Source organism: Colias philodice, chromosome 18 (assembly GCF_061535455.1).
Source record: "Colias philodice isolate Cphi_HAF_F1 chromosome 18, ilColPhil1 Martin Lab GWU primary, whole genome shotgun sequence".
Lineage (NCBI taxonomy): Eukaryota > Metazoa > Arthropoda > Insecta > Lepidoptera > Pieridae > Colias > Colias philodice.
The window spans coordinates 5412954-5428509 of record NC_143103.1 but is presented as its reverse complement, the minus strand read 5'-3'; the positions used below and the strand labels follow the sequence as shown (position 1 = coordinate 5428509).

The 15556-nt window shown below is 36.7% G+C and overlaps 1 protein-coding gene and 1 long non-coding RNA gene across 4 annotated transcripts; one reads left to right on the top strand and one right to left on the bottom strand.

Annotated features, from left to right (window-relative positions):
* Positions 1-694: 694 nt before the first annotated feature.
* On the bottom strand, positions 695-1291 carry LOC149480438 (uncharacterized). 3 transcript variants are annotated; one of them, XR_016317089.1, is made up of 4 exons: positions 1135-1291; positions 988-1084; positions 851-937; positions 695-800 (listed from the first exon to the last, which is right to left on the bottom strand). It is a non-coding gene; the product is annotated as an uncharacterized LOC149480438 (long non-coding RNA). The 3 variants fall into 3 exon arrangements; XR_016317090.1 differs by having other exon boundaries at positions 988-1133; positions 1184-1291; XR_016317091.1 differs by having other exon boundaries at positions 1184-1291.
* Positions 1292-14478: 13187 nt separating this feature from the next.
* Positions 14479-15530, top strand: TfIIA-S (general transcription factor IIA subunit 2). Its single transcript, XM_089706926.1, has 4 exons — positions 14479-14701; positions 14782-14909; positions 15027-15133; positions 15377-15530. Exons 1-4 carry the CDS (start codon positions 14630-14632, stop codon positions 15394-15396), a joined length of 327 nt encoding a protein of 108 aa, XP_089563052.1. The 5' UTR covers positions 14479-14629; the 3' UTR covers positions 15397-15530.
* Positions 15531-15556: the final 26 nt, after the last annotated feature.

Here is a 15556-nt window from a genome sequence, read left to right as displayed (position 1 = left end):
ACCGCGCTCCACGCCGGTAGCTCCTGCGCTATCGCCCACTCCGCTCTTCGCCGGTAGTGCCAGACAGCACCGCGCTCCACGCCGGTAGCGTCAGCTTTCTTACCAGCATCGGTTAATGTAAGAAGTTTCAATTAGAATAGCATATCCTAAATATTTTATAAATATCAATTTGATACAGAATACATCTATAATGACGTAACGTCATCAATTTAAAAAATAAAAACCTTTTTATAATATTTCATTTACAGAAATCAGTAAGTATTCTTCCAAAGTTGAGAAGTGTTGATCCAATTGTGCCTGTTAATAGATATTTGTTGCTGAAATTCTACATTTTGAATGGTTAACTTAAAATTAAACATTTTATATTAAATTTAACTATATGTTTTAAAACAATTTTAATGTTGATAAATAACAAATCGAAAACTTACTTGGATAGAACAATAGTGTTTTTTTTTCTCCATTGGGTTTTGGGGACTTTTCAGTCCTATTTACTGAAATCGCACAGCATCAAGGATACTGTTGTGTGAAACAGATTGCATATCTGCCAGTAGCTATGTGGAGTCGCCCGAAACTGCATCGTGCTCCTAAGCGACCGCACTGCCGCACGAATCTTCACCGCGCTGAAAGGTGCTGCTGCCAGAAACTGCATCGTGCTCCTGGGCGACTGCGCTGCAAGGCGCTGCTGCCAGAAACTGCATCGCACTCCTGGGTGATTGCGCTGCAAGGCGCTGCTGCCAGTAGCTGCATCGCACTCCTGGGTGATTGCGCTGCAAGGCGCTGCTGCCAGTAGCTGCATCGCGCTCCTGGGCGACCGCGCTGCAAGGCGCTGCTGCCAGAAACTGCATCGCACTTCTGGGTGATTGCGCTGCAAGGCGCTGCTGCCAGTAGCTGCATCGCGCTCCTGGGCGACCGCGCTGCTGCCAGAAACTGCATCGTGCTCCTTGGCGACTGCGCTGCAAGGCGCTGCTGCCAGAAACTGCATCGCACTCCTGGGTGATTGCGCTGCAAGGCGCTGCTGCCAGTAGCTGCATCGCACTCCTGGGTGATTGCGCTGCAAGGCGCTGCTGCCAGTAGCTGCATCGCGCTCCTGGGTGACCGCGCTGCAAGGCGCTGCTGCCAGAAACTGCATCGCACTCCTGGGTGATTGCGCTGCAAGGCGCTGCTGCCAGTAGCTGCATCGCACTCCTGGGTGATTGCGCTGCAAGGCGCTGCTGCCAGTAGCTGCATCGCGCTCCTGGGCGATTGCGCTGCTGCTAGAAACTGCATCGCGCTCCTGGGCGACCGCGCTGCTGCCAGTTACTGCATCGCGCTCCTGGGTGATTGCGCTGCAAGGCGCTGCTGCCAGAAACTGTATCGCGCTCCTGGGCGACCGCGCTGCTGCTAGAAACTGCATCGCGCTCCTGGGCGACCGCGCTGCTGCCAGAAACTGCATCGCGCTCCTAGGCGACCGCGCTGCTGCCAGTTACTGCATCGCGCTCCTGGGTGATTGCGCTGCAAGGCGCTGCTGCCAGTTACTGCATCGCGCTCCTGGGTGATTGCGCTGCAAGGCGCTGCTGCCAGAAACTGCATCGCGCTCCTGGGCGACCGCGCTGCTGCCAGTTACTGCATCGCGCTCCTGGGTGATTGCGCTGCAAGGCGCTGCTGCCAGTTACTGCATCGCGCTCCTGGGTGATTGCGCTGCAAGGCGCTGCTGGCAGAAACTGCATCGCGCTCCTGGGCGACCGCGCTGCTGCCAGAAACTACATCGCGCTCCTGGGCGATTGCGCTGCTGCTAGAAACTGCATCGCGCTCCTGGGCGACCGCGCTGCTGCCAGTTACTGCATCGCGCTCCTGGGTGATTGCGCTGCAAGGCGCTGCTGGCAGAAACTGCATCGCGCTCCTGGGCGACTGCGCTGCTGCCAGAAACTGCATCGTGCTCCTGGGTGACTGCGCTGATGCCAGAAACTGTATCGCGCTCCTGGGCGATTGCGCTGCAAGGCGCTGCTGCCAGAAACTGCATCGCGCTCCTGGGCGACTGCGCTGCTGCCAGAAACTGCATCGCGCTCCTGGGCGATTGCGCTGCAAGGCGCTGCTGCCAGAAACTGCATCGCGCTCCTGGGCGACTGCGCTGCTGCCAGAAACTGCATCGCGCTTCTGGGCGATCGCGCTGCTGCCAGAAACTGCTTCGCGCTTCTGGGTGTTGTCGTCGTCTGAAACTGCATCCTGCTGCAAGGGGCTGCTAACTACATCTCGCTGGGGGTGGTGTCATCTGAAGATACATTGCGCTTCTGGATTCAAAAGTGAGTTGAACATACGCTGTAACAAATTCTTGTCCGCAGATAGGCGTAAAGAATTGGGCACTGCAACGATTTGCATCATAGCGAAGTTTAATGACAATTGACCTGTAATAATATACATTGAATATTATTTGCGACTAAGTACATACATACAAAAGCAATAATCAATATGAACACAAGCTGAAATGGAAATGGAAGTAAGCAGAATAGAGTTACCTAACGAAATTTTTCTTACAGACTTAATTAAATTTGAAAATACATATAAAATGGATATCGGAATAAAATTGTAATATAAAAATAAACCTTAACTAAAATGGAGAAAATGATTTTTCTGGTTTTATAACAATGTGGAATATTAACATGATAAAATGAATAAATCAATGGTAAGTCGGATAGTTAGAGAGGTGAGCCCTAAAATTTTTGTTTTCAGGACACGATAATTTTTAATTATAAAAATAATATCTGAAACTAGAAACACTCTTGACAAGTTATACTGATATTAATATATTTATTTATCGAGGCGATGTAAAGCACACGATTAACGAAGGGAGCTAAAATAAAAATAAAAGATCGATTAAAATAATAGTAGTACACCAATACATAAATAAGATGAATAGCGATAATAAATATGTAATAGATGAAATGAGATTGATGACAACGAGAAGGAAAAAGAAACATAAAATATGTAATAAAAACGTGGAGGGAGAATATGGATTATGCGTGTAGTAAATAAGAAGTTGAAATCATTAAGACAGTCATAATTATAAACAAAGATCACTCTTGAGAATTGAAGAACGCAACGAGAGAAAATATGAAAATGTGGGAAAAATACTAAAATAAATAAGAAATAGGACTTGAAATGGACAATTAAGGAAACTAAAAGTTGAGGAAAAAATAAACCAACGCGAGTGAAGAAAGAAGATTATTTACGTGAAGGAAGAAAGATGACTGATGACGAGCGTGAACAAAGAAGTCCGAAGACGTCGTTGAAGAAAGAAGACTGAAGACATGGATAAAGGAAAAATATTGAAAATGTGAAGAAACTTGAACGAAAATGTAAAAAATGATGTAGACGAAGAAAAACCCTTGTAAGAAGATACACTGATGAAGAAGGAATACCTATTGATGATGTGGGTAAAAAAGAAGACCGAAGATTGATGAAGAAAGAATATTGAAAATGTAAATAAATGAAGATAAAGAACCTGAAAAAATGAAATTGAACACAGACAAATAAAAATTAAACCTCGGTTGAAGAAAGAAGATAATACATAGATGAAGAAATTAAAATTGATGACTTGGGTGGAAAAAGAAGACCTTGGATGAAGAAAGAAGATTGAAGACGTGGGTTAAGAAAGATAACTGATGACATGCGTGAAAAAAGAAGACTGAAGACGTGGGTGAAGAAAGAAGACCGAAGACGTGGGTGAAGAAAGAAGACCGAAGTCGTGGGTGAAGAAAGAAGACCGAAGTCGTGGGTGAAGAAAGAAGACCGAAGTCGTGGGTGAAGAAAGAAGACCGAAGTCGTGGGTGAAGAAAGAAGACCGAAGTCGTGGGTGAAGAAAGAAGACCGAAGTCGTGGGTGAAGAAAGAAGACCGAAGTCGTGGGTGAAGAAAGAAGACCGAAGTCGTGGGTGAAGAAAGAAGACCGAAGTCGTGGGTGAAGAAAGAAGACCGAAGTCGTGGGTGAAGAAAGAAGACCGAAGTCGTGGGTGAAGAAAGAAGACCGAAGTCGTGGGTGAAGAAAGAAGACCGAAGTCGTGGGTGAAGAAAGAAGACCGAAGTCGTGGGTGAAGAAAGAAGACTGAAGACGTGGGTGAAGAAAGAAGACCGAAGACATGGATGAAGGAAGAAGACTGATGACAAAATACTAATGACGTGGGTGAAGAAACAAAAATGAAGACGTGGGTGAAGAAAGAAGACCGAAGTCGTGGGTGAAGAAAGAAGACCGAAGTCGTGGGTGAAGAAAGAAGACCGAAGTCGTGGGTGAAGAAAGAAGACCGAAGACATGGGTGAAGAAAGAAGACTGATGACAAAATACTAATGACGTGGGTGAAGAAAGAAGACCGAAGTCGTGGGTGAAGAAAGAAGACCGAAGACATAAAAAGACCTAAGACATGAGTGAAGAAACGAAAATGAAGACGTTGGTGAAGAAACAAGAATGAAGACGTGGGTGAAGAAACGAAAATGAGGACGTTGGTGAAGAAACGAAAATGAGGACGTTGGTGAAGAAACAAGAATGAAGACGTGGGTGAAGAAAGAAGACCGAAGTCGTGGGTGAAGAAAGAAGACCGAAGTCGTGGGTGAAGAAAGAAGACCGAAGTCGTGGGTGAAGAAAGAAGACCGAAGTCGTGGGTGAAGAAAGAAGACCGAAGTCGTGGGTGAAGAAGTAACATTTGGAACCCGTACTTAGATAATTGAAGATGTAGACGAAGAAAATTTTTCAAATTTGAATGGAAAATAAAAAAAACATGAGTGAGGTAAGATGACCAAAGACGTGGGCGAAGAAAAAAGACTCATGACATGAAAGAAAGTTAAACACGTGGGGTGCAAGGACATGCAGTATGAAAATTAAGAACTAAGATCAACATGTTTGATAATGTGAACCAGACTCGAACGAAGGCATCGACGACTGTATGAAACTAACAAACAAGGTAAAATTATTGAACACGGAGTGAAGAAAGAAGACCAAGACGTAGGTGAACAAAACCTTAGTGAAGAAAGAAGACTAAAGACGTGGGTGAAGAAAGAATACTGAAGACGTGGTTGAAGAAAGATGACTGAAGTCGTGGGTGAAGAAAGAAGACCGAAGTCGTGGGTGAAGAAAGAAGACCGAAGACATGGATGAAGGAAGAAGACTGATGACAAAATACTAATGACGTGGGTGAAGAAACAAAAATGAAGACGTGGGTGAAAAAAGAAGACCGAAGACGTGGGTTAAGAAAGCAGACTGAAGACGTGGGTGAAGAAAGAAGACTGAAGACGTGGGTGAAGAAAGAAGACTGAAGATGTGGGTGAAGAAAGAAGACTGAAGACGTGGGTGAAGAAAGAAGACTGAAGACGTGGGTGAAGAAAGAAGACTGAAGACGTGGGTGAAGAAAGAAGACTGAAGACGTGGGTGAAGAAAGAAGACTGAAGACGTGGGTGAAGAAAGAAGACTGAAGACGTGGGTGAAGAAAGAAGACTGAAGACGTGGGTGAAGAAAGAAGACTGAAGACGTGGGTGAAGAAAGAAGACTGAAGACGTGGGTGAAGAAAGAAGACCGCAGACGTGGGTGATAAAAGAAGACCGAAGACATGGGAGAAGATTAAATAAAACAAGCGTGAGCGATGATAAGAAACACTAAGTAATGAAATAGATGACGAAAGAAAATCACAAAATCGGAATAAATTTCAATAAATGTCTTAATAATATCTGTGTACCTTTTTATTTATTTCCTCTTGAAAAACTCACAGTCAAAAGTAGTTTAGAGGTGTTTAAATTATACACAAAAAATGAAATTACATATTTCCAGTACCTAAGTAATTTTTAATTTGTCCATTATTTTATGTGGAAAAGCTTATGTCATAAAATAGCTCCTTTTTGAAACCTTTTTTTAAACAAAATACTGCAATAAACTCTACTATGACAATGTGGGGGCCCCGATACAATATAGTGAATAAGGAACGGGCCCTCGTCCCCTCTGCGTAGCTTGACCTTCAAAATTATTATGGATAGAAAAAGCATAGAACACCGAGTTGAACTTATTTCTAGTAGGTACCTAGGAAGAACTTAGAATCTGCATGGCGCTAATTATTAGGTACCTACGAGATTTACCATAGTTACACATTCGTAACTGAGAAGGGACAACCGTCCGTCTGGCAAAGAAAACAAAACTGTTACCGAATTCCCCATATAATTGACCATCTCATTCACAATCTCTGACAACGATAAAAAACACCTTTCAGCAAACTAGTAAGAAATCTAGCTAGAAGTGACATCACTACCTTTTATTAGGTATTTTATTCATTAAAAAATTATACCTGATAATTTTGTATTGGATTAACTTAGTCGAGTTTTTTTAGGTATGAACATTTCACCCTAGAAAGAATTAGTGTCAATATTGGGAACGAGAAAAAAACATCTCTAAATTTGGTATGCCTTGTATTTCCCGCTAGAAAAAGAAAAATTTAAAAAAGACTGCCAGAGTAAAATTTGATAAGTTTTGTCATTTATTAGCTTCGCACAAGAATTTTTTCTTAATTGACTCTTAGCCTCGATTTTGACCCCAAGCACTGAATTTCATCATTTGAGCCTGCGATTATAATCAAGGAGTATAAAATGTGTGCGTTACCCAGGCAAAATGTTTTGCTTTAGAGAGATGAGACTTAAACAAATAATTAGTGTATCATGAGGAGCAATTTGTTTACTAATAGCAAAATTTGTTTGAATTGTAGTTTTTAAGTTATTTAAGAAAAACAAATTTTGCTGGAGTAACGTTTGAAACGTTACCCAGGCAAAATCGTCTTTCAAAAATTAGTTTCAGCACGGAACCAAATACATGAATAGATAGCTTTTGTTGAGTAGTAAATGTTTATAAATAGCAAAATTTGTGTGTGGTATAGTTCTTTAGTTATTTAAGATTTTGCTGCGGTAACGTTTTGGGATTTCCCAGATCTCGAAAACGGCTCAACGCAGAAGTTTGAAAAAAATACCAATAAAAGACCTTAATTTGTTTAAATTTGTTTAATCATTAGTTTTTGATTTGGTTGACGTAAACCAATGTAATTAAATGGTTTCAAAAATCAGAAGAAGCGGGTTTACATGTAAACCAATACACTTATAACCAAATAAACAGCTGTAAAAAATACCCGTGGTTCGACGCTTGTTTACAGCAGACATTTTAGATTTCATACTTTACACGTTAAGAAGATAAAAACAAATTTGATTTATTTTAGACTGGTCGTACTTTAGCGATCGAATACGCAGTTCCCATAACATTAAGAAACATGGCATACTTTAAACAAATTAAAATGATTCATGAAAATTCTTTCCTGTTAATTTCAGCCTTGAATTACGGCTCTAATGAAAGTTATCTCAAAAACAAGAATATGTCAGCAATTCTCTAATAAGCCGACCAAATTGAAAAGGTCACGTAAAAGCGACTGCACCGTACGTACGGGTAATCTTCGCAAATTAGCAGCTTGGTAACCGATGTTTTGTACAGTTAAGCAGAAAAACGTTATTCGTGAAGCCGATTTTTTAATATTTTTTAAGTGCAGTACCATATTACACAATTTTTACTAGTTAATAAAAGTGTAATATCATAGTGTATAATTTATTGTATTATATTGTTGTTTTCTCATTTAAAAGTTTTGTGATTATATACATTTTTTATAGAATATGCTCGAAACCGTCCCTCATAAGGGCAAGAAATATAGGCAAGCCGATAATACATATTTTGTAAAAAAAAAACATTAAATGTGCTTTGCACATTACACACACAACGCCGACTCAATTCCAACTCAAGTCACACTGTGGTATTGAAATATGAGCTTTATGTCGTGTTACTTAGAGTGGATATTTCAACATTAAGTTAAAAGAAGGTTACGACGCTTTGACAATGATTGGTTCACGGGTTATCCACCTGTGGCAGTCACATGTAATGTTAAAATATTCACTCTAAGTAACACGTAACAAAACTCAAAAATGTTGATGCTAAGGCAAAGCAATACATATAATTTGTATGAGACTGATTTTTTAAATAAAAATAATGAATCTTAACCATTTTATTATTTTAACTAACCTGACCAGAAAACTTTTGTATTCAACTGTACTAACAAAACATCTATATTATCCTGTTCATTTCAGATGGTTGCGCTTATGTATGGTGCGGTCGCTTTTATGTGACCTTTTCAATTTGGTCGGCTCATTAGAGAATTGCTGACATAATCTTGTTTTTGAGATAACTTTCATTAGAGCCGTAATTCAAAGCTGCAATTAACAGGAAGGAATTTTCAGGAATCATTTTAATTTGTTTAAAGTATGCCATGTTTCTTAATGTTATGGGAACTGCGTATTTGATCGCTAAAGTACGACCAGTCTAAAATAAATCAAATTTGTTTTTATCTTCTTAATGTGTAAAGTATGAAATATAATATTTCTGATGTAAACAAGCGTCGAACCACGGGTATTTTTTACAGCTGTTTATTTGGTTATAAGTGTATTGGTTTACTTGCAAACCCGTTTCTTCTGATTTTTGAAACCATTTAATTACATTGGTTTACGTCAACCAAATCAAAAACTAATGATTAAACAAATTTAAACAAATTGAGGTCTTTTATTGGTATTTTTTTCAAACTTCTGCGTTGAGCCGTTTTCGAGATCTGGGAAATCCCAAAACGTTACCGCAGCAAAATCTTAAATAACTAAAGAACTATACCACACACAAATTTTGCTATTTATAAACATTTACTACGCAACAAAAGCTATCTATTCATGTATTTGGTTCCGTGCTGAAACTAATTTTTGAAAGACGATTTTGCCTGGGTAACGTTTCAAACGTTACTCCAGCAAAATTTGTTTTTCTTAAATAACTTAAAAACTACAATTCAAACAAATTTTGCTATTAGTAAACAAATTGCTCCTCATGATACACTAATTATTTGTTTAAGTCTCATCTCTCTAAAGCAAAACATTTTGCCTGGGTAACGCACACGTATAAAATGAGATTACGAGTAGTTTTTTGTTATGACAATAGGCATGACTTAAGATTTTGAAATCCTCTTCCATAATGTGTGTATACGTTTACTATACAAGAAAAACCCTATCTTTCGGTAATATACTTAAATTCAACGAAGATAAAAGCCATTTTTCAAAAAATATTTACATATTAACCCCGTTTTCCAATTACAGCACTAGAGCGCATTATGCGGCATAATGCTTAACGTTGAATGTTCCAACTACAGCAACACTTCGCACAATCGAGCACTAGAAAGAGTAATGCGCGTGAATTGATGCGTGCAATCGATTTATCGTTAGTAATTATTAATTGTTGGAAAAAAATTTAAAGCTTTCGTTTCATTGTAGTTTTTTCGAAATAATCAAAGTTATTTATTTATTTATTACTCTTCAATAAAACTATACATATAAAACTTATTGCTAATATAAGTATACAAAACAAAAAAAACAGTATAGTTTATTAGGCGGCCTTATCACTTAGAAGTGATCTAAGTTAATTCTTTTAATTCTCTAAGTTAATTCAAATTGTGTTAAAAAAATAAATATAAGACGTATGGATGAAGGTACAAACATTGAAAAAAATGTTAATGAAATAATCAAAATCCAAATTACTTAAAATACTAAACCGTAAATATTTTTCAACCAATTACAGTAGAACCTCTATAAGTCGAACATCAAGGGAGACGCCAAAAAATTCGAGTAATAGAGTTTTCAACTTATGGAGGATTTCGACCACAGAACAGTAAAAACCACAGAACAGTAAAGTAGATAGAAGTGTGATGTGGGCGTGGCCCACGTGTCAATGATGAGTTTAGATCACCTAACTTGCTCTCAGTTGTGCGCAGAAAAATATTCGAGTCGGTTGTCAGCTGTCAAACCTTTTTTCCATATTTATTCATTAATTAGGACGTGTTGTTCGGTATAAAGAGTGCAAAAATGATAGCAGACGAAATAATATCAGCAATGAAGGCATTTCATACCGTCGGTAAGTCTTATTTTAATTTATTTTAATTATATTTTATGTTATAACTTCGCTTGTCGTAATTTGTCAAAATTGTATACAAATATCTAGTCAAAATGAACCTTAATCCATAAGAAATTAGTACTATTATAGATTGAACAGCAAACAAGACTTTCTGGAATATTATTGCAATAAACAAACGAATGTCGCTTTAGTGATACTGTATTATGTATACCACTTTATTTACACACTAGGTTTCCGCCCGCGTAGTCAAAGAAAAACCCGCATAGTTCCCGTTCCCGTGGGTTTTTCGGGATTGCGTCATTTTCCCGGGATAAAAAGTAGCCTATGTCCTTTCTCGGGTATCAAAATATCTCCATTCCAAATTTCATGAAAATTGGTTCAGTAGTTTAGGCGTGATTGAGTAACAGACAGACAGACAGAGTTACTTTCGCATTTATAATATTAATAGTTGTATACGTAGTATATTATTATTAGTCTGTGTTAATAGTATGGATTAATAAGGTTATTGCTAACTATATGAATATTTTTTTTTCAACACTGAACTTAGCGCAACCTGCTGGTGCGTTTCACGTTCCAATTAAGCATCAGCATAATTCGGCATTGTGCGGCACTGAGTCGCATTATGCTCTGTAATTGGAAAACGGGGTAACTGTGCCAAAACAGCTCGCAGGTGTCATGGCGTAGGCGTGACGTCACTCTTTAGTAAATACGTAATTATTTAAATTAGACCCATTAAAACTTACCTACTTGTTTAATAGGCATGACGACAGTATCCATAAATGATCGTATTAGTGTTTTTAAGGGAAAATAAATAAATTAAAATTAAATATAGTGACTTAGAAATCTTAAAAAAATTAAGATTAATGAGATTATCAAAAAAAATGAAACATTTAAATTCTGCAGTTGGCCATTTTGACTAAAACACGCGTGACGTCACGCTTATGTAAACTACGTCAGATGTGTTTTGTTGTTATGAATATGTTGAGAATACGCATTTTTATTTATTTTCTATTGTTTCACGTATGTTTTATCGACTCAGATCAGAAATATAATTGCGAATTCACGAATACATGGTTCGGGGTTCTCCGCGCCAACTTTATACAATCATTTCTTATTATTTTCTCGCTTGAAATAATTACTAACACATTTTTGAGCATTACTTTTATATGGATTCACACTGCAATACTGCACACCCCTTATAAACTTTGAAATTCGTTTCTTTAACACATATTAAATAAATATTTTTTTAATTTTCTTCGCAATTGCGTACTAATAACCCTGTAGAACCGCCATCCTGTTACAAATGACTCGAAATTTTGTGTCAGTATCTCCCGGTCTATAAGCATTAATCATTATGCAGCATAATGCGCTCTAGTGCTGTAATTGGAAGACGGTCTATGACGTAGACAGAGAAACCAATAGACAAATTGACACATTGATATCATATGTCGCATTCACACAAGAAAAAGAGCAACTTATGCCGGTGTTGTGTAAAGAAATGAGAGAGAACGATAAAATTTTTTGTTTCACGCAGCGTGCCACTTTTTTCAAGAATAGCAACCTTCTTTGATAAACTTGACAGCTAGCTATCGTCTTCCATAAAAATATAGTTTTTATAGGTCTACCAGAATCTGATGGCATATTTATATTTAAGAAATAAAAGATTTTCATGTGGCAACTTATTTGACAACTATCAAATTGGTTGTCAAATTATTTGTATTTTTTGCAGTTGATAAATAATTTTCAGGATTTTGTCTAAAAAATCTTCGAAAATGTCGAAAAAGCCGCTGTGATCACAAGCAAGAGGTGTTGTTTATAATGTGTATAGAAAAATATTTGATGAAGAAGGGTCAAACACATCACAATTTTCAATTTAAAAGATTTTATTGGTAAATTGGACTTACCCGCTTTGATACTTTCAATTAAAAAATATTATATGTAGATAACTATAATATTGTTTGTTGATTGGAATATAATTTTATGAAAACTTATTACAGAAGTTTCCAATACGGCTATTCGTCAAGTCCAAGCTGTCCAAGGCAATTTTATAATGTGTGTATCTGTTAATACTTACGAAAATAAACATAGTTTTATTTTATTTTATTTTATTTTATAAAAAATTATAAGCAGTCTAGTTTTCTATCGACATAACATCGATATTTTCACATGGCATAATGATAATGAACATACAAACATAGGTATGTGTAAATAATAATATGTATTACCTGTATAAAAGTAATATGTATATTATACATGTAAGTATGTACATACCTACATAATATTAAGTGGATTTCACATTATTAAGTACAGTATTGTCCACTTATGTAATGTGACTAATGATATTGAGAACAAACTAAAAAATAAGCAGTATCAAGATCGTTCAGTCCATTTTCCCTAGGGTTGCACACTCAAAATTTTGATTTCCCTAATTGCCATCAGATTCTGGTTTACCTATACAATATGTTCTAAGTTACGTAATTCATGATATGTTTGGTTTTGAATGATTAAGACTTACTGTTAATACCTTATAAAATAATACCATGGTGCGGTGTAGCGTTAAAGGGTGTAAAAGTGATAGTGGAACGAAAATGCCTGGACTGTCTTAGGTCTTTTCACTGTTGACTTGAATAAGTAGGTACATTGTTTAAAAACCACAAAAAAAATTATAAATTTTAACCCTCAGAGCAATAAACCTAGGTTTATTGCTCTGAGTTTTAACCTAAAAAAATTTGTGATGCCAACTTTTCTACAAATTGTTACCCACTATTATGGGAAATAATAATATAATTATATTCTGCAGTGTGTATTTAATTAAATATAGAATCTGAAATATTCAATGGCTTGTTCCAGTTTTCCTGAACCGGATAATTTACGACAAATTTGGATTGTAGCTACAGGATGAACAGATTGGAAACCAAAACCGAAGGTTAGAAAGTATTACAATCACCACCACCGCGACGCTGCCCCGCCGCGCCGAAGACAATTGACACTCTTGGTTCCAACATTGAACCGGAGGGATGTAGTTAATTAAGTTAGAGATAATTTAAATGTAATTTTTTTATTACAATAAATTATTATTAAGTTAATTTCGTTTTTTTTGCGCCTTCGCGGGTTGGTCAATAATCAATATAATTAACGTGTGTATCTGTTAATACTTACGAAAATAAACATTCTTTTATTTTTTTATTTTATTTTATAAAAAATAATAAACAATCGAGTTTTCATCTACATTATCATTACATACACATTTTCATATGGGATTATGATAATGATATATATATATATGCATATTATATAATATATAGGTATGTGTTTAAACATAATATGTATTACCCATCTAAAAGTAATATGTATGTTTATTATATACTAGCTGCGCTCCGCGGTTTCACCCGCGTCGCTCCACTCCTGTTGGTCTAAGTATTATGATACAATATAGCCTACTATAATAGCCTTCCTCGATCAATGGGCTATCTAAAAGGCTTATTACACTACCCGATATGAAGGGCCCTGCATCTAGGGTGGGCGTGTTCCCTAGTTAGTGTGGCGCTTATTACACTTCTCTGCGAATTGGGCTCTAACTCAGTTTATACGCGAATGTCTAGAGAGATAAACGTATTGTTGCATTTTACATTATGCCGCCGTCAGTATCGAAACTTCAAAAAGTTGCTGTAGCAGTGGCAACCGTTGACGCAATAACAAATATTAAACTAACACTGAAAGAATTTTTCAAATCGGAATCAAAGTAGTTCCTGCGAATATCCCTTCCCTCCTCACTTTCACCCCGTCCCGCACTACGCCTCCTAATTGTATTAAACAGTATAGTGTATACCTACTATTTTCTGTAAATTGACACTTTTTAAAATTCCTTATATCTTTTTAATTGGATTAACGCGGACTTTCTTGTGGATATTGGTCCATTCTATAATACCGTAGACCATTTATTTGTTCTATTTTCAATAGATTCCGCAGCGCATGCAATGACAGAATTTTTATTAAGGATACATTATTGCATTTTTGGTAAGGATCTCTAATTTTTTTGAAAATGCAATATAGCCTATGTTGCTCAGTGAAGATGCAGCTTTCTAATGGTGAAAGAATTTTTGAAATCGGTCCAGTAGTTTATGCGTGAAAACCATATATACATACATAATTACAAACATTTCCTCTTTATAATATTAGTATAAATAAACATGTAAGTATGTAATGTGGATATCTCATTATTATCCACTTATCTTATGTGAATAATATTGAGAGATTTGTATCTTACAAATTGCGGGGTAAATTTTCCCAAGGTAACCCTAAATATTGTGACGTATTCTTTTTTAACGCTTTTTTATCTCTTTCTGCGACACCACGGCGACACCCTGCGACACGCATTGCCGCCTGCCGGTGTCTATTGTATTCTCTGTCTACGGTCTATGATCACTTCTGAGTTCTGATTATCTGACACGAGCTGACAAGTGACAGCTGAGCGAACGACTGACAGAACGTTAGGTACCTACTCAAAAGTCAAAAAAACGCAAATAACGATCAAACGATAGCAATTTGCAGTTTGCACAATCGATTTGTAAATTATTCAGAAGTGTACATTTTATACATCATTTTAGTTTTAATTCGTCTATAGTAATTAGTAAATAATTATATTTTAGTTATGTCATATCAGCTGTATAGAAATACTACTATTGGGAACACATTACAGGAAAGCCTTGACGAGTTGATACAAGTAAATAATTAGTAAACTTTAGGCATAAAATTATAAAAAAAGTGTTTTGTTTCATTTGTAACTCTGTTTTATATTTTCAGTATGGACAGATAACGCCTACATTAGCTGTAAAAGTGTTATTACAATTTGATAAATCTATAAATCAAGCTTTGTCTAACAAAGTGAAATCTAGGCTGACCTTCAAAGCTGGTAAACTCAATACATATAGGTGTGTATGTATTTAATATATAATGAGTTGTTATGGTCAATGTATGTTATATTCACACAAATAGTGTATGAGTTGTTTTAATGTTGTGTGTGTTTAAATGTTGTTATATTTTCACAGGTTTTGTGACAATGTTTGGACATTTATGTTAAATGATGTAGAATTTAGAGAAGTTCAGGAAGTTGCTAAGGTCGATAAAGTTAAAATTGTAGCCTGCGATGGAAAAAGTGAGTATAATATTAAGAAGAATACTAATTAATAATGCAGCCATTACAGACATAAATGTCATCCAAATAATATATTAATTGATGAAAATAAGCAAACTATTGGTAGATAATTCCTCTACATATTTTGTTCTGTTTCAAACATAAAGAAATGCATTAATTATTAATTTAAACTGAACTTGCACAAATAAACATTTGATTTGATCTTCTCTGCATAGGTAAATATACTTAAAACCTTTGTTTCAGATGTGGAAGATAGAAGATAATGTATTGTTTCCAGAGATTAACAAAGAAGTAAAAAACAGACTTTCTAAAGCCTTATGGAGAAGATATGTTTGGTATTGTTCAACACTTGTATAATGGGGAAATCTCTTTCCAAATAAATTAATTAAGTGTACAATTTTTGTTTTTTATTTATGAACTCAC

What these genes read in the sequence shown, in the direction of transcription:
- TfIIA-S (XM_089706926.1), top strand. Translation starts at nt 14,630, where the DNA reads ATGTCATATCAGCTGTATAGAAATACTACTATTGGGAACACATTACAG. An exon ending in GCCTTGACGAGTTGATACAA is followed by an intron (nt 14,702 to 14,781) that starts GTAAATAATTAG and finishes TTATATTTTCAG; the next exon opens with TATGGACAGATAACGCCTAC. An exon ending in GGTAAACTCAATACATATAG is followed by an intron (nt 14,910 to 15,026) that starts GTGTGTATGTAT and finishes ATATTTTCACAG; the next exon opens with GTTTTGTGACAATGTTTGGA.